At 42.9% G+C, this 24,143-nt stretch overlaps 3 protein-coding genes across 4 annotated transcripts in view; 1 reads left to right on the forward strand and 2 right to left on the reverse strand.

Moving 5' to 3' along the window:
- The window catches only part of nrg2b (neuregulin 2b), a 47,775-nt gene extending 40,996 nt beyond the window's left edge, over window positions 1–6,779 (reverse strand). Inside the window, exon 1 of the mRNA XM_053429605.1 lies at window positions 6,368–6,779. Coding sequence (XP_053285580.1) covers window positions 6,368–6,779 — 412 coding nt within the window. The remainder of the gene's footprint in view (window positions 1–6,367) is intronic.
- Window positions 6,780–11,120: 4,341 nt separating this feature from the next.
- Window positions 11,121–17,629, forward strand: purab (purine-rich element binding protein Ab). Its single transcript, XM_053428775.1, has one exon. The coding sequence runs from the start codon at window positions 11,124–11,126 to the stop codon at window positions 11,967–11,969; it is 846 nt and encodes a 281-aa protein (XP_053284750.1). The 5' UTR covers window positions 11,121–11,123; the 3' UTR covers window positions 11,970–17,629.
- A 3,429-nt stretch (window positions 17,630–21,058) lies between these two features.
- The window catches only part of psd2 (pleckstrin and Sec7 domain containing 2), a 39,524-nt gene continuing 36,439 nt past the window's right edge, over window positions 21,059–24,143 (reverse strand). For both annotated transcript variants that reach the window (XM_053428891.1, XM_053428892.1), the window contains one exon: window positions 21,059–23,964. In XM_053428891.1, the coding sequence (XP_053284866.1) occupies window positions 23,734–23,964 (231 nt within the window). In that variant the 3' untranslated portion in view covers window positions 21,059–23,733. The remainder of the gene's footprint in view (window positions 23,965–24,143) is intronic.

Here is a 24,143-nt window from a genome sequence, read left to right on the forward strand (position 1 = left end):
TGTACACACCAACGTAAGCCTGAGCTGAGAGACAGCAGTGCACGCTCCGAGAAGTTATACTGCTGATGTTACACACACATGCAAACAAAGTCTTATGTTATTCCGTCAACCTAGTCTCACATGCATGTGCACGACCCATAATTACACTCTGCATACAAAGAGTACTTAACAGATTTTGCAGGCAATATCATATTTAAGTGCATTTATTCTCATTTAGCAAAAACAAGCATTGAGCATTGTGAGGGTTCTGAGATCAATGTCATAGACAGCAATGACCTTAAATGGTAATTTCAAAGATACAGTTCCATAATTTTGGAAGTATGCTCCTTCACTTTCTTTCAGAAAGTGAGACAATATTGATACCCGTCTTATTTGAATACCAGTGCTGACAAGACATGGTTAGCCTAGGTTGGCATTTAATCGTGAAACGGAGGTCTACACAAAGCTGGACAAAGTGAATAAGCATGCCATCCCACAAAGCTAACAAATAAAACAATACATTTTTTTTGTTTCTCACTGACGGCTCATTATAACAGAAATCTGTCCGTCTTTCTGTCTATCTGTGGAACGCATATATATCTTTAGAACTGTTAATCTTTTCGACTTCACACTTGTTGATAGCCCAAGACAGTGCTGTGTCAAATTTGGTGCTTGCACTCATCAATGTAGGGGACGACAATCGCATATTCACAGCAACGACAACCGATTCTGCAGTTCGAGGTTCTGCATATTGAGTCGAGCTTCACCGCATTTTGAAATAACAGGTGAACATCTCTTTGTGCAGCAGTGGTGGGGCAGCTTCAGGCTCAATTACTGCAGGTCACTTTTACAGTTTCAGAAAGAAAGCTGCAACCAGCATAACCACAGGCCAAGCAAAGAGCCCATTCCAAAACAGAATAAATATAGTAAACAAACTGTTGACAGAATATAAGGGTTGCACAAAGGAGATACAGTCTAACAACCCGTGAGCTTTGGAGCAGTTAAGCGGTTAAAGTTTTTGAACTCTTGACTTTGAGCTAGGAACACCCCATTGCTTTCAGTCTTCATGCTGAGTAAGGCGAACCACCTTACATTGTTAGCCTGCAGCCAGTTCCAGTCTGATACAGGATTGATGCTGATCGTCCAAAACTCACTTGGGGGGAAAAAATCCTAATGTGTTGAGCTATTTTTGTAATGCTGCTAGAGAAACCTGCACAAAAAGCAAGATAATTTTAAATTAGAGGGAGGTAGCACAAGAGTATTTTGCCGAATAGCAGTAAATCCATTTTTAGGCTTTCTAGATACAATAAAACTATCCTAGAACTCAATGAGGGGAAAAAAGGCCCCGGCTATTACTGGAAGTTTTACAGTATGCGTTAGGGCAGCCTCTATTCCTAATCTCAAAGCTAAAGATCGATCACTCCCTCTTTCTCTCTATGTCTGTGTTTCTCTCATTCTCTGTGTGGCTGGCGACTGACAGGCGGCCGGGCATAAGTTGAACTACATGTTTCAGCTACAGTCACCTACAGCAGAACAGAGAGAGAGCGAGGGAGAAAGAGAGCACGAGAGCTGAAGTATGCAGCACGACACACAGCATCAGTGACAGGAGCATGTTTGGGCATCAGATAAAGTTATTTTAGGAAGAAACTGTCAAATGTTTCTCAAAAGGCATTTCAGCAATGATCAGAGAAGACTTAAGTTATTCTGGGATGTAAGATTTTTTTACTTTTTAACAGAGAAGAAGAAGAAGAAGAAGAAGAAGAAGAAGAAGAAGAAGAAGAAGAAGAAGAAGAAGAAGAAGAAGAAGAAGAAGAAGAAGACTTTATTGTCTTATCCTTTATGTATGTTTGAGCAGTCAACACACTTTGATTAAATCCGTATTACTACGTTTTTGTTTGAAAACAGCTTTTTTTTTACTGAAATAATATTTTTGGGCTCTAGCATTTTATCCCTGTTGATACTAACACGCCTGAAACACATTTCATTTGTCCGCTGAACACTCGGCATGCAGGCATTGGTTTAAACTAGAGCAGTGGTCGCCATCCCGTCGATCTCAACAGTCTTCTTGTAGATCCCAGAACTCTCTGGTCTCACAGGCTGCGGTTGCGCCACAGATCAGCTGTGTGTCGGTTTGTTCACACGTACTACTGGCGGCGGAGTTGCTGGTTTACCTGCTGCATTTCCTCCAAAACAAGTCACTTATGTACTTAACTAAACACCAGGACTATACGGTATGAAGACGTGCATCTTCCCTAACCCTAACCCGTTCTTATGATATGAAAACCCCGTCAGAATAAATAATAGGATTGAAAAAGAGAAACGCTGGAGTGCTTTTACTTTGAAACGGGTACGGGATGCGTCAGAAATAGGTTTGTGACATAGACAGTTAAACATTGTGGTTCACATCAGAATGATGTAGTATTAACATTCTCTCAGAGTTAAACGGGAAGGGAGTATTGAGGGAATGCAGTGAAAGCCAGTTGAGCTCAGTAGATAAATACTACTCAACTCTTATCAGCTTGAATGCTGGTTTAAACATAACCACTTCATTGCTTTACTTAAATCACATCTGATGAGATGCATCAGCTGCCATTAAATATGCCCCACAAGAGCTGAGTCTTGTGTTGTGGTCAGAGGCGTGGGGAGGGGGATGGAGATATGGAGCAGCTACGGCCAACTCAATAACATAAACAGAAAGAGGGAACCTGGCCACTCTCACCATTTAATCAACATTGGCTTTGCTTTTGGAAGATGGAAACTAGCTCTGCTATCTTTTATAGTGCGAAAAAGATTAACTGTCTCATAATTTCACTCACAGCAGCAGGTCTGTTTTTCAAACTTAGAACAACTGTAGCTTACTGTAAATATTAATATTTACCAGGAACAAGTCTTTATTAAATCTCAAGACAGTGAACTAATAATTTCTTGTCTAAAAAAGTCTCAAACAGTAACAATAACTAGCTTTATTGTCTGTGTCACTGTCAACAATGCTGATTTCATTTGGCCCAGAAACATAAAGAAAAGGTCTTCATCAGAAATTTAGCAGGTCAGACGGGTTGGTTGCCCAACTATAGCAGCTTCTCTTTAATTGCTTATAAAAATTCAAATGAACACTTAACAAATCTAGTAAAACTGACTAACTAATGGTAGCGTCAGTAAAGCTATACTCATTTTTTACCAGATTAAACAAAGGAAGTGGTAATAATAATGGTGGGTCGTAGATAGTTACCATGGACCACAGATCCTGACGGTGGATCTTGAAACAAACATCGTTATAGTGTATCGTGATCATGGTGGAAGTTGATCTTGGATCGTGATGATTGATTGTGGATCGTGATCATGGATCATGATCGTGGACAGTGGTGATGGATCATAATGGCGGATCGTGATCATGGTGGAAGCTGATTGTGGATCGTGATGGTGGACTGTTCATCGTTGTGGTGGAACCTCCATTTCAATTGTGATTGCTGCTCCCTTCATTTCTATGAAACATTTTCCTATGTATAAGTAATTTAAACATTGACACACCTTTTCATAATGCTAAATGCTGTTTCTTGTAATCGATGCCGTAAATATTGTAATCGTGCTACACGCAGCATCTATTGCACTCCTGTCAGTCCTTGGAGAGGGATACCTCACATCTGGCTCTCGCTGAGATTTCTACCTTCCCCGCGTATGGGCTATACAAATACAATTTAATTGATTGATTAAATAATCTCTTGAGGGCTACTATCTCCTACTTTAAATTATAAGTTCAAAATGTTGGGATTTATATATACCAGTAAGTAGAAAGCAAACTGGGAAATAAAGCCAGATAAGTTTGAAAAGCTCTGCTGGGTTGTGCATGAAGAAAGTTTAACATCAGCATCTCTTATTTCCCCATTCATTGGCCAGCACTACACATAGACTACCAAAGTATTTCCATACCACCACAGCTTCAAGCAACACTTAAATTACATTTTGCTTTTGACAGTCTTAAAAAAGGTGGTCATTATTCAAAGAAAAACTCTTTTTAATATGTACACTGAACACAACCTAAACACACCTTTTTATGATATTGAAGACATAAATCAGATGTTACCGAAGCCAAAGAGACAGCTAGAACATGATACAGTTGACAACCATTAGAAAGGGTGTGTACAGGGGTGGGTTTTCCAACAGCTTGGATGTCATTGGCTGGCTGTGTTGAAGTTGGTTTTCAATTGGCTCGGCTCAGGGTGTGTGTCTGCTGACACACCCCTTGCCAGCCAATCTGTGTGCTGCAGTTACTGTTGCCTGAAATTGAACTCTTCACTGGCCAGGATTCCTACTAGGTCATTGCTCATTCACTCAGACTGTATCCACCCAATGAGAAGAGACAGAGAGTAAGTGACAGCTCAGCAGGAGTCTTGGGTCATAGACAGTTACAGGGGGTTGGTTGTTTTAAACAACTTTACTGAACATGTATGTGTGTGACATGTTCTAAACAGACAAGTCAATACATGAAGCTGAAGAGAGCTAAAATGCTTTTTTATTGGTTTGCTTTTGTTACTAAACCTACTCAACTTCAGCATAGCAGAACTACATGAAGAAAAGTATCAATTTGGGAGAAGTGTTACTTTAACAGCATGACTATATCTGGACATTATATTATATTAGACATTGGATTAAAGGAGGAGACAATGGTGTTATCATGAGGCTGTGGGCATTTCAGAGGCCTCTGGTCGCCACATAACATGTTAAGCCGGATTCTGAAGTGTCTAATTAGGTTGTGTTTCTCCCTGCATCTCTGTGTGTGAGAGATGTGAATGTGGAATAAATCCGTTCAGATTGCGGGTATCTCCTCTGCTGAACTCGTATCCCTGCCTGGTAAATGTGTTTTAAACTGTAGCCTGATTGCGACAGCACTGTCATAAATAAATGACTTGATCATTTTAGCATGTCACAGAGGTAAAAATAGATCGCATTGGAAGCTCAAATGCTGGATGAGCCCTTTGTTAAGACGTCTGAGTTGTTTCTTCAAAAGATTTGATGCTTTCTTAACACTGTTGACTCTCAGGTGGAAATTATGTTGATTTGAAATGTTAAAAAATTTAATATGAGCTTTCGGCTTTTAATATCAAATAACTTCAATGGGTTTTTCTCCTCACATTTTTTTTACAAACAGGATAAACTCCAGTTGTTTGACTGGGAGGCTATTGTATTATAGTTTATACATGAGAAATGCATTGACACAGTTAAAATCTCATTACTCTCTCATTTGTGCAGCAGAGGAAACTTGTATTTCCTGTATTGCTTCACCCAGGCGCTTCAACACCGTAGGAGATGCTACAAATGAGGTTACATTGTCTTGAAAGCAGTGAAACATTTGAAATGCTGGAGAGGATGTGGATATTAGTAGCCAAAATATCAGCATTGTCATTTTAAGAGTAAAGTAAGAGATCTGGGAACCTTTGCAATTAGCTAATTAAATAATGAACAATGTGCATGAATCACAGTGTCCAAGCGCATGGTTCATATGAGGAGTTGACCCTGATTCTGAAAGACCTTTGGAAAGAAAAGAGGTCAGGTCAGGTCTTTTTTGCTGTCAGGAAAGAAGGGAATACATATAGACGGTACTTTGACCTGTCCAGCTGCTGCATACTCTCATCTCAGAGAATTGTGTAATATTGAGGCGACACAGGAGTTTCTGGTCTAGGCAAGAACAAAAGTTCCGGAGATCCATGATGGAAATTGGCAACAAGTCGGGAGATTTGAACTATTACCCCCACCCACAGACTGTCACTGCAGTCAACACTGGTACTGTCAAGGTTCAGTAAAAAATCGGATATAAAGCAACAGCACATCTGACTTCTGATACTGACTGTCACATTATGGACTAACCCTCTCCTTTTCTCTGTGACACACACACACACACATACACACGGGAACAGATGCCTGGAGCTTCGCCTGAGCTCCACCTTACGTCTCCACATGCAGGCTCCCTCTGTGTAATGATGTGATGATGCAGATCTTGCTGGAATCCAGGCTACAGTGGAGTTTCACCGGTGCCGGAAGCTTGTCAGGTCATCAGGGGGAACCTGCTGTAGCTTAACCTCCACTTTAACTTAGATTTGACATATTCCGCTGCCTCTCTCCTCCTCCTCACACACTTCCATTCACACGACATGCACACACACATTTTCTGCCACGCTTCTCATTTCATTTTGGGTGACCGGGTTATGGAGGAGGTGTCAATCGCTCGCGCGCATGCATATGTGTATGCACGCTGCCACACTGTATAGACTACACACGTGCACGCGCAGCCAGAGAGCAGTGGCTGTCTCCTTACACCACCATGGAAGCTCCAGTGGCCCTTATAGTGCGGTGTGAGTGTATGGCAGGTATCACGGAGAAGCCTTAAACTTACCGCAGTCCTCGCACAACACTCTGTCCACATCCTTCTTCGGCTCCGGCTCGCTGGCGTCCACAGGGGCGTACGATGCCTTGAATACCAAGGGCTCGGCGGTCGGGTCCATGAAAAAGATATATCTGTGGTCCTTCTCCACTGTGGTGCACGGGGCCTCGGAACCGAAGTCCCCGACGGTCACGAGCTGCTCCCTCTCGAGGCCGCCGCTGTTGACGGGCCACACGTCCAGCACTTTGACATTCACACTGTAGGGCTCCCGGGAGGAGACGTTCTCCGGGGAGGAGCGCACCTCGCCCTCGATGACCACGGTTGATCGGTACGCCTGGTCCTGGAGGGAGTTGAGACTCGGGGCGTAACAGGCGAAGGAGACCCCGATGACCAGCATGGAGAAATGTACTGGATCAAGCCTCATGCCGTCAGCCTGTGCTGTGCTGCAGTGCTGCTGGGCGGCGGAGCGAGCTGGAAGAGAGAGACGGCGGCGAACGGGCTCCGGCAGAGCAGGCAGGGCAGAGCGGCAGACCTTGTGGAAGTGTCCATGCCATCTGTGTCTGCCGCTGCTTTCCCCATACGGCTGCTGGCCTCGGATGGGGGGGACACACCAGCCTAGGAACCGGAAACGGCCCGCTTCTGCATGCTTAAAAATGTGATTGCTGCATTCTCCTTCACCAACCACCCTCCCCCTCGTATCTCCCCTTTTCCTGAAAGACAAAACAAGACTCGTAAATTAGCCTCCTCTCGAATCCAAGGCTCAAACCTCTGTCTCTCTCTCTCTCTCTCCCTCTCCCTCTCTCTCTATCTCTCCCCCTCTCGCTCTCTCTCTCGCTCTCTCTCTCTCCAGCTAATAGGCTAGCATCGCATGGGTGGGCGCATTGCCTCTCAGGAAGGGAAAAAGCAGCTTGCGCTTACAGGGAAGTCACAAGAAACGATACGCACTCCACGCACACGCAAGGTCGGGTCCTTTATCCACTTTTTTTTGTTGGTCAAAAGAGTCCTTCTCCTGCAAATCCGCTATTCTGTATGCAAAAAAAAAAAAAATTTAAAAAGAGAAGAGGAGAACCCCGGGGCGGAACAGACGAACAGGATGAGATAGCAGTGGTTATCCGTTGAGGCGATGCAACAGTAGCGCGCACCCTCCAGCCGCGTCCCCTGCGCCCCTCATCAAACGCGAGCGACTTACGTGAGCAAACATCACCTGCCCGGTCAATGGCGTCGGCTCGCCACGTCCTGCGCAAACACCCTAATGACCCGGGCACCCACCTGCACACCACCACCGACCCAACCGGCGTGTGAGCATGCCGGCCGACTGAGTAGAAACCTCTGCGGGTGGGTGCGAGAGGGGGAACACGCACGCAGCGCACAGACACGCAGCAGAGAGTGCGTCTGTAGCCAAGCCCTGCACAGGCGCCCACTGTAGATCTCCAATGCAAGAGGTGCAAGAGAGGCTATAGGCGACTACTACACACACTGCGGATAGTTGTTGCGATGACTAACGCTGCGAAATTCTCTCAATGGATTCCTCAGCATGGCGAGGCGAGCAGGCAGGTCCAGACTCCAGACATATATCCACTCCCTGCAAGAGCACACCCCAAGCCAGACACTTTGCACACTGCTATGCGAGTTATTGCAGTTCAATAATGTTGCCTGGGGATACTGTTCAGTTGAACGGCTCTCAGGCAACACGTGGAATCATCAGTTACCCTAATCAGCAGGTGTAATGGTGGAAACACATTCTACCCCAACAATCCCTCACAGCTATAGTTAATAAACCCACTTTTTTAAATATATCTCCAGAGCTTTGCAAGAACTGCTGAGGCTTTTTTATGGTGACAACAAGTATCCCCTCCTCCCACCATCACCAAACCAGTCTCTGCCTCCATCTCTCTGTCCATCAATCAAACCATTCATAAGCTTCGCCTTTCCCTCCCTGTCAGGAGCTGTGTGCCCTTCGCTAGAGGTCGAAAGCCTTTCATTGTCCATCCTGAGAAAGGGATGAAATATAATGTCATATAGGGGACACATGGACAGGTCTTTTCACCATAGGCGGGGATGATAAAGAAAATGTATAAGAGGCCATTTCATCACAGAAGACCCTGTGCACCCACACCCTGGCCTCATCCACCCGTTCCACCATCAGCCCTCTCATCAGACACCAGTCTCTGTCCATGGTGCTGAAAGCCTTGACTGGTTTAGTGCTGTCCCAGCAGGCCCATCACATGATACCTCATGTGGACTTAGGGCCAGAACCAAATTGCTGCAATGAAGGTCTGTCTCCTCACTGCATTTATCATTCTTCACAGTCAAATGTTATCCAGATCCAAAGAGTCAACCTCTTTGACTTAGAAGTGTAAGTTTCAGTCCTGTGTTTTGCCCCTGGTGCTAAATACTATTAAAAATACATGATTTGCATTAGATGATGATAGTTCCCCATTGCTACAGTTGCTTCTCCAATTCTGGGATCACCACAGCATTTATTGAGGCAAACACAGCCCTTCAGAAACTCTGATCCATCCTGTGAACCACCCTCACCTCCTTTTTTCTGTCCACCCATTAACCGATCCAACGCTCCTTCATTCTTTCTTTCAACTACTCATGCATTGATTAGAGACCCCATTCAGGTATCTTCCAGACAATTTAGGGATTTAAAAATTTGCCTTGAGACCAAATCATTTGTTAACAAAGTGAAGTGAAGTAAAAAAACAATTCCTGCTGACAGACCAGAGGAGAAGTGCCGCAAAATGCCTCCATGATTCACCGGGTAGAACCTGTTGGAATTATCCGAATGACTGTTTTTGATATTTCACAATTAAAGCGGGGTGTTGATCAGTTCACATGGCACTACCGAGGTCCAACATACTCTACTGTCAAGGTCACAGCAGCTGCTTTTACATTTATCATATGTAGACATATGGTTTTGTGTCTTAGTACACTAATCTATTATTTGCAGTCCCTAAGCCACATCTTTCCCATCACCAGCAGTGCTCATTGACATGAATGAAATCCCATTTATTTGTGTGGCAGATGTGCATGGTTCTGAAAAAGAGACGTATCTGTTCAAACCAGAAAGTAAATGAATTGGTTCATTCCAAAAAATAAAAATAAATACATGGCCAAATTTCAATACAAGATTAACACACATTCTCTTGCCCTTCTTTTCAGTCAGATCAAACTCTAGGATTCATGTCTGAATGCTTTAATTGATGTACAAATTGTGTATATGCTTCTAAGTTTTAAATGAATTACGTTTTTTACATAAATAATTTTAAAATTGAAGCATATATTGCTCTGCTCCTTTCCCAGATTCTGCCTAGTTATATGGGTAACTTCAACAGCCCTCTAATCTCACTAAGCAGTTATCCCATCGACATCTATCAAGTCTGCCACATCATTCTTCTACTAGAGGCCTGCCGCTCCCTTCCAGCCACATGAACGCTGCTGCTGCTATTTCTCCAACCTGGAATGACCTTTAACAGCCCAATTCAGCTCAATTGCTAACTTTAAAAATGATTTAATGAGACAAACAAATGATGGAAAACAAACAGGCCAGAATAAAAAAATTGTTTCTATCAATTAATCTACTTATTATTTTCTATGTTAATCAACTCATCATTTCGATTATAAAAACAAGGGAGGTTTTCAAACTTCCAAACCAACAAAATAATTAAAAATATATATTTATATATACTTATATGTTAACAAAATATAAAAGCAGCAAGTCATCTGATTTGAGGAAGATGATTCATCAAAAGTTTAGCTTTTTTATGACAATTGTTTGTAACATATCTTATTCATTTTTAAATGACTAAGGATACACACTAACCCCACATCAGACTTAGCACATAGTACGTAAATCTAAAAAAATAAAAAACTGTTTTATACTTGAATCTATACTCTAAATTCGACCAACTTCTATCTTAATGACCTTCACCCAAGTTTTACAGTCAGATATATTATTATTTTGAATGACTAAAGTTTCTCTTTAATCCTCACAATTTGTCATTCTTTGAATTCGATAGTTGGCTTTTTGCTACTTTCTAGTATTTCACATTTTCAAGACCATCAATAGCAATCCACTAAAGAACAGTGACACACAATCGAGTCTGATCCCAGGATAATGATTCATGATACTTCACAGTGTATCATCCACTGTTCATTCGGGAAGCTCTGTTCTCACTCAGCTCCCCGTCTCCTTCCACGGGGACTGTCCAGGTTCGCTGTCCGTGGTGCTGAACCCCCCCCCCCCCCCCCCCCCAACAACTGTCCATGGTGCTGAAATACTCAAACCAACAACCACTGCTTCATGTTTTTTTGTCTTTAAATGGCTTTAGACAGTGTGCATACAGGTGTGATCTTTATATACATATATATATACCTATATGTATCTATCTATCTTTCCATCTATCTATCCATCCATCTATAAAGCCATCTATCTATCTATCTCTATCTTTTTGTCTGTCTGTCTGTCTGTCTCTGTTGACTGTTGGTGTTAGTACTGCAGTGTTTTACCCTCACATGGGTGGGGGTTAACTTTCACTCGCAATATACCGCTGTACCAAAGGCTCGAGTGAGAACTCTATAAAACGTTGCAGAAACATCGCGGGTGTGTTGAACGCAGCCTGAACAGTAACACCAACTACAGATACTTTCATTTTTTCATCCTCCTCTCCTCTCGCGATAGAGCGGCGGAGTGCTTTGACGGGCAGTCGAGGTTGCAGCAGGCAGAGGGAGACGGTGGAAGGTAAAGCAGGGAGGCAGCATCATGGCGGACAGAGACAGTGGCAGCGACCACGGTGGGCCCACCGCAGGCCCCGGCTCGTTGCCCCCGGGCGCGACGGGCGCCATGTCCCGTCTGCAGCACGACACCGAGGAGCTCGCCTCCAAGCGCGTCGACATCCAAAACAAGCGCTTCTACCTTGACGTGAAGCAGAATGTGAAAGGCCGCTTCCTAAAGATAGCCGAGGTCGGGGCTGGGGGAAACAAGAGCCGCCTCACTCTCTCCATGTCGGTTGCCGTGGAGTTCCGCGATTATCTCGGGGACTTTATCGAACATTATGCTCAGCTGGGCCCGTCCAACCCGGACATTGTGCAGGATGAGCCCCGGCGGGCGCTCAAGAGCGAATTCCTGGTCCGGGAGAATCGGAAATATTACATGGATCTGAAAGAGAACCAGAGGGGGCGGTTCCTGAGGATCCGACAGACCGTTAATCGGGGACCCGGATTGGGAAGCGCGCAAGGCCAGACCATCGCTTTGCCGGCTCAGGGTCTCATCGAGTTCCGCGACGCTTTGGCCAAACTAATCGACGACTATGGCGTGGACGAGGAGCCGGCGGAGCTGCCGGAGGGCACCTCGCTCACGGTCGACAACAAGCGCTTCTTCTTCGACGTAGGCTCCAATAAGTACGGGGTCTTCATGCGGGTCAGCGAGGTGAAGCCCACGTACCGGAACTCCATCACCGTTCCGAGCAAAGTTTGGTCCAAATTCGGTAACACCTTCAGTAAATATGCGGATGAGATGAGGAAGATCCAGGAGAGGAGTAGAGAGAAGCGGGCCTCCGAACTGCTGCCAGAGGGCCCGCACGTTGGAGACGACGGCGACGACGACTGACGTGGATTTTGGGAGAGCAGAGATGAAACAACTGACTTATAACTGTAAAATAGAAAGATAATTTCCAAGGGAATCACCCCACACACACAACCTCCACAGACACAGCAGCACATCTGCTGTTTCCTCGCTCATTTAACTGGATGACACCCCCACTTACCACCCATGTAACAGTAAGCCGCTGCTATCAAGGATTGAACTGTAAGATATGAACTGTTTCCTACTTGATTTAAATGACAATGAACAGAGTGTTTATATCTCTATCAACGAAAGATTTTGCACACATCAAAGCTATTTCGAAAAAAAATGTTTAAATGTTTTCAAGCTGGTAATGTGCTAAAATGTAATCAAAAAACGAAACCAGAGGTCTATTATTGTAATGACAGTAGAACGAATATTTGACATCAGCACAAAGACAATATATCATGGACTTTATGAAACCAAAATCAGATATCAGATGTATAGTTTATTATAACGGTACGCAGAATAAATATGAAAGCGCTCTCAAAGTGTATGAATTGCAGAAGGCACTACAGGCCTGTAAACACCTGTCAGCATGCGTGTAGACTCATATTTTGACAAGACGTTTGGCGAGGTAGGCTTCAGTCTTTAATTTGACCTAAAACGTAGTAGGCTAATTAAAGCATTTCTATCATGCCATTATGGAAAGGTTGAGGCTCGAAATCAAATAGCCTATTTTACGTGCCGAAAACAAACAGGATACACTTATCTCTGAGCTACTATATTGAATATCAACCCTCTTGCACCATGTCCATGTAAACTTTAAAAAAAAAAGTGCTAACTTAGATGTACTAATTATGATTTTGTGAATCAGCTGTAAAAAAAAAAATCCTTACTAAGATACCCACGTTTTCTGTGGGTTAAGTTGTTTCTTTCTTACTTCGTTGTTTTTCCTCTGGGGGTTGGGGGATGCAAAAGGGTAAGGTCCACTTGTGGGATCGCAAGTCGCGGAAACAAAAAAAGAGACGTGTCAGCGTAGCGCGTGGCGAGGCAACCCATCCTCTCTGACGTCATTACGACCCGTGCCTTATACACTCCACTCGTCTACGTGCTCTCACGTGGATGGTCTGTGACCTCGACTGCTGTACGTCTTCATTTACGAGTGCTGTTATGTAGGCAGAAAGATATTCTCACCATCGCTGCAGGATTTACACCCCTGCAGTGCATGGTGCATGGGTGGCAACACTAAAAGTAAGGTGAAGGCTGCTGGGAGCTTGGAGGCCAACAGTGGTAGAGGGTGGAAACAAAGCTCCAAGCTGGAGCAGGCCCTGCAGAGAGATGAGGTGCTGGTGTTGGTACGCTTTGGAAAAGGGTGGAGGCCTCACTGTGTTATGGCACCCTGGGGCCCAGAATCCCTAGCAGCACACCTGGCTGGGTGGCCTCTCACTGAGTCGAGATAAGTCTCACTAGAGCAGGAAGCAACCTTGGATGTTGCCGCCTATGGCAGCACTGGTGGCCAGCGTGGAGATTCAGCTGGAGATGTTACGGGTGGATTTGCACAGCATATGCACCATGATGTTAAAAAAAAACAGCAAGAACAAAAAAACTAAATCAGGAGCGGCTGGAAGAGGTAGTCAGAGCTGAGATGGATGCTGTCAGAGAGCCAGGCAGTCAGCTAGCCAGGCAGGCCAGCCGGCCGCATACAGTCAGTCTGAGTGCAGTCCAGTGGATGTAGAGGCCTAGAAGTGTAGGGTCCAGGCAGTATCTATCTCTTTATGGTGCTACAGCCCCTTGATCTCTCCTTAGGGGTATCACCGCTCAGAATATGTCACTCTTGCATTACTGTTATTCTTATACTTGTTTTTCTCGTCAAAGTTCTTTTCTCCATATTGTGTTGTCCAAAACGTGTCAGGTTTTTTCCCTCCCAGGCAGAGAGGAATCCACTGGCTTGTGTAGGATATTTCATCTTAGTGTGCAATATTGTGAACGTGCCAATCGTGGCATTGTATCATCTGTATAGACTATTAAAAGACGAAAAAATGTATAGGCTATGTGATCAGTAGATATTTGAAAGCATGTCAATGAGGTTGATGCATCTTCATTATATTTCCGAAATGTGAAGTCTTTCTTCTCAAGCACCTGCTCAAAGTGAAATAAGAGTCAGACTAGTAGTGAGGTATCCTTCCTGTCACGTTCTGTAAACCAGTAGGCTGCCTTGTCTGTCTCTCAGTGCGCATAGACTAGCTTGGGTGTTTTACGTCCCCCTACAGTCACTCCAGAGAAAACCGTCTCCCTCCTCCCCCTGTTGAGGCCTCTTGTTGCTCTCTGAGTCTCTGAGAGGCCTCTAAAGTATTTTGAATGGTGTCTAGAACTGCAAAAGGCCTCATCTCATTAAAAGCAAGGAAACTGTGAGTTTGGAGCCTGAGTGCGACCCCCTTTATTACCTGGGACTGCCGATTGCAGGACAGGTGAACTTCAGTTTGACTTTGACTTGTCTTTGATTTCACTTGAGCTAGTGATTAGCTGCAGCAGACCCAAAGGACAGAGGAGTCTGTTGCTGTTTTTAAAACTAGGATTACAGTCCCTCTCTGATGCGGGCAGACTATGATCTCAGGTCTGCTTGTCAGGATTCCCTGCATAACAGAAAAGGCCCCCGTTTCATTGTCCATGCAGCAAAACTGTATATGACATTCAGACACGCAATGCAGTCCATTCCCTCTTTTGACCTGATTGACCTCTAGGCTTACATTGAAGTGCTTGTTAACAGTCAACATGTTTTAAGTGGTTATTCCACCGATCAGCTTTATTTCAAGCGGGTTGGCCTACAATGGCTTATATTACTGAACCAAGTCACAAGCCCTGTTAGAGTTGCGTGCCACCTAGCTGACATGGAGGGGAAACACAGACTGCATGGACTACAGCTTCAGACGCCTCAGCTGGAAAAAAGCTATTTATGTTCTAGCCTGGTTCTCTCCGACATGTTGGATATCTGAGGCTAGACTGAAGCAGATATACTCAAAGCACACCTGGTCAAAGAAAGTAACAGACATCTTACTGAATCCCTCCCTAAAATGTTTTGTGCTTGGTCTGTGCTTGATCTGTGCTTGACTGGTCATTCCTGTGGCATTTGAGCGAAGAAATATGTTCCAGAAAATCCCATCTGTTCTTCGCAAGACTTGTTTTGGCTCAGGTTTGTCTCTGAGTGTTGGTGAAAGGCCTGATGAAGCCTGGCACTGCACTGTAAGGGCTTACAGCAGCATTCTACCATGACCTACTGACCCGGCCAACAGTCAGACCCAGTTAGGACTGTTCTCAGTTCTGGAGAGGAACAGGAAATCTCTCTCTCCTCTTTCACAGAAGATTATATTTCCTCACTTTACCCTGTGAATGTTAAAAAGCCCATTTCCATTAAACTCACGTACAAGCCACCTATGACTATGTGCCTGGCCAAGCATATCTGAGGTCATTCTGAGTTCGTCTTGAGTTCAGCACGAGTGTGGAACCTGTTGTGAGCATTATACCTTTAGCTTAAATCCATGTCAGCCTCTAGGAGGGTCATGCTATATGACGACCAGAATTATAACACTTCCTGTCTCTTTCTCTCACCCTAATGGCCAAATACAGGGAGAGCCTCAGCCTGCTCATATAGTTCAATTTGTGAATACCTAACTCTGTGACACACACACGTTAAAAAAAAATAGTAAAAGCTGTGTTGTATGGTTATAGACTAGTCGCCAGGTGCTACTGCATCAGTTGTGTTTTAGTGTAGAAATGTGATTCTGTTATGAAACATGACTCATCCATTTTGGGTGCAGGAGGGCACTCGTGATTCTACCGAAAACAATGTGATCAAATCTGATTTCTGATTTTATGAGAGCTCACCCGGTGTCACAGCAAAACCTGCAGTGACCTTGCAGCCATGTTGTGCTCACATTGTCATCCATTTCTGGGACTCAGATGCAAAATGGTAGGCAGATGTTTTTCCATCTTGTTCCCCATGTGAAGCGTCAGTAGTCCAGCTGTGTCCGGTCCTCAGTGGCTCTGGCTAAGTTCAGCGTATAGGGGTGAAGATGCACTGAAGCTGTAAGCATTGACAAGAATGTTGTCATTTATTATACATTGGTTGCCATTGTAACAGTCCTTAATCATGGTGTTGCCCTGCCTTTTGTCTGTTTTTGCTGCAGTGTTCATTTTTGTCAAGTTTATTTAAAGAGGTTCCTTTTTGTTGCTCAAGGTGTCCAGACCATTCCTTGCATGTTTCAATAAATGGAAACAGATAGCAAATTAAATGGACATAATTCAGTGCAATAGCAACAGTAGCCACTTGTTGCATGTACTCAGAGTCAGGTTGCTATGGTGGCTCCCAGCTGCAGGTGCTTCGTCTGCTTGTTCCTCCTGTCTTTAAGAGGGGGGTTACCCATGTTTATGACTGCATTCAAACAGCCACATGCTCACAACGTATAACAGCAAACTTCCACAAAAATCTAATGTGGGTGGTGACCACACGCCTCTACCAAACTGTACAAGTACTGACTGAAAACAGACAAAACTTCCATTAAGGGGTCCCAGACAACCAAATCTTCTCTGTTTCTGGTTTTTAGTGTTGTAGTCTTTCATTGGCCATTCAGAGTCCCTCGTTAATCACACAGCCAATCGCAGCCTCTGGTAAAAGCTAAGCACTATATGACTCATCACAAACCACTGACAGAGAAGCTAATTCAGCATGTCTTGTGTTTGCACACGCACCAAGTAGAAGGGTCCATCATGTTTGCAGACTGTATAGGCTACTGTTGTGTATAGATATAAAGACTTTCTTTCTGATGATTTGAAGATGTTGGGAAATGGATCCTGGATTTCAAGGGGTGGGGTCAATGCACAATGAACATATCCCATGTCACAGTTTGGTCTAAATCCCTTTACCATCCCCATATGAGATAATGTGTTGTACCTTTCAAAATATTTTATCTGTGGCGTGTGTGTGTGCGTGTGTGTGTGTGTGTATATATATAAATATATATATGGTTTGTTATATATGATGCTCCTCCTTTCAGAAAAATATAACAAGTAAACAGGAAAAAACATATTGCTGTTTTTGTTCCTTTGTATTTTATACTTACAGAAAGCATTGAATAAAATGAATACTTGCACTTTAGATATATTAAGAAAATAAAAATCTGCATATTATTTTTGATAGGGATCTCACATTCAAAGAGTAAATTACAGGCTTTGTGACTATTGCTGGACAGAGATGTATTGAGTTCTACTTATTGAAGTATATTTTGTCTGTGTGTCAGAAGGTTTACTTAAGTAAATTGCATGATAAAGTAGTGCTACACCGATATTGTTCTTTTTTTAGTTGGTAAAAATGTCTGAAAACTGTGATAACAACCCTCCTATATCATGTTTAACCTCTCCTCACCCCTTCTAGAATATTTCTTACTGAAATATGGCCTTTCCTGACTACATGATGATGATGGTGCTTACTTTGGCTTTGACATCAAGCTCATCCTATACATCTCAACATCTTCATAACTTGCATCCTCACACTTCATTACTTTCTGTTATGTACTCTCGCTACCTTATTAAATTTTCTGTTGATGGCAAAAAAGGTGTGCTGTTTTGTACATTGCTCTTTGTTTTAATGTTGGGGAGCCTTGTCTGAATAAATGACTAATCGCGCAATAAAGTCATTCCACATTCCACATGCCCGTCTCTGCACAACTGTCTCAACACTGTACAGGCACCCAGATAGCAGGGCTGGGCTCAAAAGGTTAAACATTAAAACTTCTTAAATACTGTCACAACAGCCATGTCTACTTAACGTAAATTGAAGCTGTTCTGAGACACAGAACAGGTATAGTGATTATTATGTATTAAGGCTATATACAGTATATATGTGAATGGAATTTGATTTTGCTAAATTTTTCTAGACTGCTAAGTGGCCACAATCATTTAAAGTTTTAGAAGACGTGATTCACAGTCAGCTGTGTATGGAAAGCTTCTTCACACTTTTAATAAAAAATGCACAGACATAACAGGAGGGTAACTCCAGACGATGGATACAAAGATCGGAGTTTTCCCTGACATCTGCTCTTGACTTCCTTGTGGAAAAAAACAACACTGCCATAGTGTTGCCAAAGTAAGAAAGAATATACTATGGACAGTATATAGAGGCAACGGGTTCAATGTATCAAAAAGGTATAAAAAGCTTTAAAAATATTGGCACCACACATTTGTGTTATTAGAAGCATTTTTTGTTGCTGTGATGTTAGAAACACTTTGAGTCCGAGGAACCAGCTGGGCTAACACTTTTTGGTTGAGATAAGTTACCGAGCTTGTGTGAAAATAGAAGGTTGAAGATGTGACTGGTCTGACACATACCGAATAGATTTCAATAAAATTTCAGTTGATGCACTCACAAGTCCAGAGTAGAAAGAATATATAAGTATAGAAGCTACTCTATATGTTAACATTCTCTAAGGATATCTATCTGTTTCATTTGTCAGGTATAGTCATTCCTTGTTTTGAAATGTGAGGGCATTTATAGTCACTTGTGCTGTAACAAATGTAATTAAAACCTAAAGAGAACCGAATATTAGATTACATTTAAGTAAATTTTGGGCTTGTCTCTTTCCTCTAGTGTCTGGACCCCATTAAAAGGTAGCTGGGGTTATTTTTAAATCTCAGAAACACATTGTTCTCTTGTTCTCTTTTATTCACAGAGGAAGCTGCACAAAAGTGATAAAATGAAAAGTCCAATGTGAAGAATTTAGGAGGATCTTTTGTCAGAAATCGATTATAACATTTAGAATTGTGTTTTCATTAATGTTAGATTGAATCCCTGAATCATTGTGTTTTGATATCCATGGAATTAGCCCTTAGTGTCTTCAGTAAAAGGGGTTTCTCTTCAACAGAATCTGCCATGCTACACCACACACCCAGAATGAAAGCCAAACACTGGCTTTGAAGTGGGGTTTCATGGGTTTATGTTACCTGCCGGCCACCGTAGATTTTCCTTTGCGAGGAAAGGGAGGGTGGGGGGGGGGTTAGTTGGTTACCTGCAACCTAACAACTCTATGACACTGAATATTGCATACTGGTCCTGTACGCATGAGGCATGTTGCATTAAACAATGTGTATGTGGCCATGTTGCTCATTCTCTAAAACTAGCTAGCTAGCAAACTAGCTTCATAACTTCATTTTGGTGGGTTATTGAAAAGTATTCAAAGTGGCGCTGTCCAAAACAATAAATCCCACAAAACACAGTATAAAAAAGCAATAAAACCAACGCATGACAAAAACAATCTAAATTTATACATTTTGTCAGCGGGAATCACTTTTTGTTCCAAAGGTTTCATTAGAACAGCTCAAAAAGCCTCTTTATACAACTGCCATTCTAAGAACAGCTGTAAACATTGATCGATATTGATACAAACAACAAACATTTTAGGCCCCACACATTCAGTCAGACTGAGTTTTGTAGCTACACGTGTGCACCCCCTGCTTATGAAAGGTCAAAATGTCTGCTGTCACAACAGACTGACACTCAATATTTGGTAAATGTAGGATTTGAACTTTGACCCGCTCTCTATTGAGGTAAGAAAGGTTTACTCAGGTAAATTAGCCCTCAGCTGTGGAGTCCTTTCTTTGGTAAAAGTTACACCAAGTAAAAATAGGAAGTAAGTAAATCTCACCTGTGTGTGATATCCCTTCATTTTCAGTTTCAGGAGAAAAGACACATTTTCCTTGACTCTTAGCATCTCTCATCATTTCATTAAGCAGCACTGTATTTGTTTATAACTTCTTTGAAGTGGCTTCATTGAAGACTAAAGATGGTTTGTAGTTATTAAATTGTTCTCCATTACAGAATGCCCCCTGTAAAAAGCTAATTAAACTCTTTTGTAGGTGATATTTTTAGACTGAGCTGAAAACTAAGTTTGTGCTAAAACACTTAGCCTAGCAGGTATTGGTTAGCCTAGCAACATTAAAGGTACATACAACCCATGATGCAACACTCTCTTAAAGTAACAGTAACCCACTTTTGGGACAAGGGCCAGTTGCACAGTGTCATGCAGATTTTTACTCGGTGTGTTCTCTGGACAAATGACTGGATATGTTCTGGATAATAAGAATTAGTGCCAATACAGAGAATGTTTATGACTGAACCTCCTCTACCATAAGTTACAATGAGACGTCGTCCTTGAGGAGTAATGTCAGGGTTGACACTTAAAGGGATAGTTCACACAAAAATGAAAATTCACTCATTATCTATTTGCCATTATTCCCATGGGGGTTGGGGTTTATATCTGTTGTTTTTTTACATTTGAAGTATCAGTCAGCAGTTACTTCAATTGTATTGGATTTTTCTGCAATGCTTTTTACCCCTAAAACTGCAAAAGTGTTTTGTGGACTCAAACACTTCACCCACACCCCTAACGGCATAGTGTTAAATAAATAATGAGTACATTTTCTTTTGTGGGTGAACTATCCCTTTCAATTCTCTGACAGATTGTTGGTTTCATCCTTATTTGCAGGGTACAGATTGATTACGTTAAATATGTTTGGATATGTGGATATGTTTTTTTTTTAAAAACAGAATGGATGCATGGTCTGTGCTACACTAATATACCAACAGTTGAGCAGGACAACATGGTATGCTGCCAATCCAGAGATGTCTAAGCTAATAATATGTTGTTAATAAGCACAACATAAAAGCTACAGTATGTTGGCTTTTGTATAATTCAAGATCTGTAATTTCAGAGTCAAGGCAGTTGATTAAATTAACTTTAGATAAGAATAAGTTTAGATTCGATGCATTCAAAGAAGACAGGTTAGTGTTTTATGCTCGCTCTCTGATTTGGGTTGCAGCTGAGCTCCTCACTGTGTTACATACTGTAAAGGCGATGTAGGCTCTTACAAATTCAGCTTGTTGTGTCTGTGGCTATTGGGTACTCGAAAACGTTGGTACAGCAGTGCAATTGTCCATTGTACCAAATGTCTACTGGGTTATATAACGAATGAGAAAAAGTTTAAAAAAATCATATTATACACACAATATCCGAGATGTCAAAAACACCCAGATTAGCAAAGCTTTCCCCTGAGCAGAGTCTTAATAAATCACAACGACGATCATCTGTATAAAAGCTTACTTTATGAAGCACAGACTAAATATTCAGTAAATATGTTCTTTACATAGTATGAGCATCCTGTCAAAAACAGTTCAGATATACAAACAAAACCAACAGAAGGATCCATTGCTGACATCAAAGTGCCGAAGTTGTCATTTTTTAAATAAACATAACAATCAATAACTGTTTTTGTCACAATCCTATATTACGGCACAGGCCTATCCTAGAACATTGGGAAACAATGGTTAGCACAACAGGCAAAGTGACTATTAGGGGAAGTCTCCCTGTAAGAAAGCAGTTTTATTCTATCGATACAGCTTTATAAAAACAGTACTTCCTCTCTCAAAACTCAGCTCTGCTTCAGCATTTTGGTCTGTACAAGGATCCAGTTCAAGGATTCCAGTTGTGGTTCCAAGGTTTCCAGCCAAGTCTCAAAGGGATCTCAGATCCGATTGGTCACTAATACTATGATATTCGAAGCAGCAGAAGCACGGCGTCCAGATACTGTGTGATTATTCTCACTGTGGATCCACAGCTCTGGTAATTACTTCTGTGCCACGCTGAGGCTGAGCGAGGAGGGGGACTAAGCTCAATGGTCTACAGTTGTGTCATAAACAAATTATGTAGAAAGAGGTATGTGCATGTTTGTGTGTGTGTGTGTGTGTGTGGGTGTGGTGGAGGGGGTAAGGATCAATTAAGGTGCTCACAAACAGCCGTAGCCTTCCCTCCCACCCTCTCCCCAGCTCCTCTGAACATTAACAAGTCCTCCTTCCATGTGTTCCTCTCCTTGGAAAAATGAGCTGGATGTCTGTTTTGCCTATTCTTGGCTGCCAGATGCGGTCTTACTAAGAAAGCCTAACCAGTCTCTTCTTCTTAAAAAACATGTCTCTCCTCCTCCTCTTCGTCACCCATGTGGAGCTGTTTTGCTACTCTTCCTCTCTGCTCTCCAGAATGCTGACAGGTTTCTTGACTTTAGTACCCTAAGCCCAGGCAGTCCTGCTGCTACACTCGCCAATCAGCCAGTCACTGTCTAAGACAGACCGGGGCCTGTTTTCTCAAAAACATCTTCATCTGCAGGGAATGATGGCAGCAGGAGGAAAACAACAGTACCAGGAAATGTCCAATACAAGGTCAAACAAGCTATAATAGGTCCAAGTCACGTAATAAAGAAGTCGTCGTTTAGATTTTCTGTTTAAAGCAACACTAGGTAGTTTTAATACGTTAAAATAACAGCTTTGAATGACAGTACACAATCTTATAGTAGGGAGGGTTAGGCTCAGATGACGGCTGCCTTTGTGCTGAAGATGCTTTTGAAAGATCAAGGCCGGGTTTTGACGACAGTCTTATTCAGAAGAATAAGCCCAGTGGACACTTTCTGACCGAACATGCTCAATATATTGTTCATTCAGACATCACCCTGCTATATTTACTTCTTCCTGTCGCCTACAGCTACAACATCTCATCTACTGTAATAAGCAAGCAGATGCCCACACACACAGAAGATGACCCACTCACACTGTATACCTCTCACCCACAGGTTCCTGCTCTGCACTTCACGTCAATCTTTAGAAACCTCACAGACAGCATTATGTTGTTATGTATCAGCTGAGACAAGAAGAGACAATTGTGGGATAAATGACAGTGCTTTCATTCATTCACATCCTTTTTAGGTTTTTCCAGAGGAGAATCATTGGATACGTGTCAGTATCTAGGGGCAGCGGCAGCTCAAAATTCACGTAAGCAGACTTGTGTTCTTTCTGACGAGTGTGTGACAGCTAGTGCCGAGGTGCCCTTGGGTAAGGCACTCAACCTCCAGTTTCTCTGGTGAAACAGCTCAGTTAAAACCATAGATCCACGTGGCAGCTCCGTTATGTATAGGGATTTACCGTATGTTACTGTACGACTGTGGCAATCGAGTGTCCACTCTATGTGAACTCTCCCTGGGCTGAATAAAGGATAATTAAATAAATAAATAAATATGCTATACATGGCAGAGACTCGATCCTTCTGAGAAGTTCTCTTGAGAGTTTTTGATAACTCCAGGAACAGATATGTTGTGTCTTCACACACGTGTAGGTCCATACATACGCCTGTGAGCGGCTGCGGTGTGTTTACATGGGTGGGAAAAAGGCCAAAATGCTACAGTAGTACCATGTCCACCTTGTCCATGACAGTCTCTGTCTGATAAAGGACAGGCCAGAAAGCAGTCCGTCTCTTTCTTTGTTCTCTTTCTGGCCTTTAACTAATACGTTAAAAAATACTCAAACCTCTGCTAATGACGAAAACAAAAAGAAAGTGTCAACGAGAGACAGCTGCATCGCTCAGAGTTTTAAAAATAATACTGATGAAGGTTTTAGATCACAGTTATGATCGATTTCATGTGCAATAATAAATGTTCAGAGAAATGAGGTTTGACAGGGTCACTCGTTGGGGATCGGGGGGTTGGGCTCTTCATCCTCTTCATCTATTGCTCAAAGACAGAAACCTATCACCGGGGTTGATCAATTCTGGGAGGGGCAGTGACAAATGTTTCTCCTGTTCCTGCCCACTCTCTCTTACTGTAAGTAAAAGGGAGGAACACTAACAAAGAACCCAGTGAGGAGTTATTAAACTACTGTTGTTTGGCTTAGAGGGATGTTGCGTTTGCGGGCCATGGCGCATCCTGCTCCTCCTTCCCCTCAGCTCCTCTGTCCTGGGGTAGTGCATTCAGCGGCTCTTCCGTTCGTTCCGCTGTGAGCCTGGCTGATGGACGGGGAGGACTGCGTCTTGCGGAGGTGGCACTCGCGGCTGGCCAGGCCACCCTCCATGATCAGGCTCCCCATCACGCTCGCCTCGATCTTCTCAAGGTCGTCCGTCTCAGCACGAAGCTTGGCCTGCAGGAGGCCGATGTACGTCTCATACCGAGTCTTCTGCTCAGAGAGGGAGAGATGGAGCAGAGATAAATGTTTGATTTAATATGGAAAGACCAAAAGAAAATTAAATAAACGTCAAAACACGGAGACCAGTGACTCTTTTGGGGTTTTGCTCAATATTTGAATTGCTATAATAGTGGTAAAAAAAAAAAGACTGAATAAACATATGAATACAA

Source organism: Pleuronectes platessa, chromosome 8, assembly GCF_947347685.1.
Source record: "Pleuronectes platessa chromosome 8, fPlePla1.1, whole genome shotgun sequence".
Classification (NCBI taxonomy): domain Eukaryota; kingdom Metazoa; phylum Chordata; class Actinopteri; order Pleuronectiformes; family Pleuronectidae; genus Pleuronectes; species Pleuronectes platessa.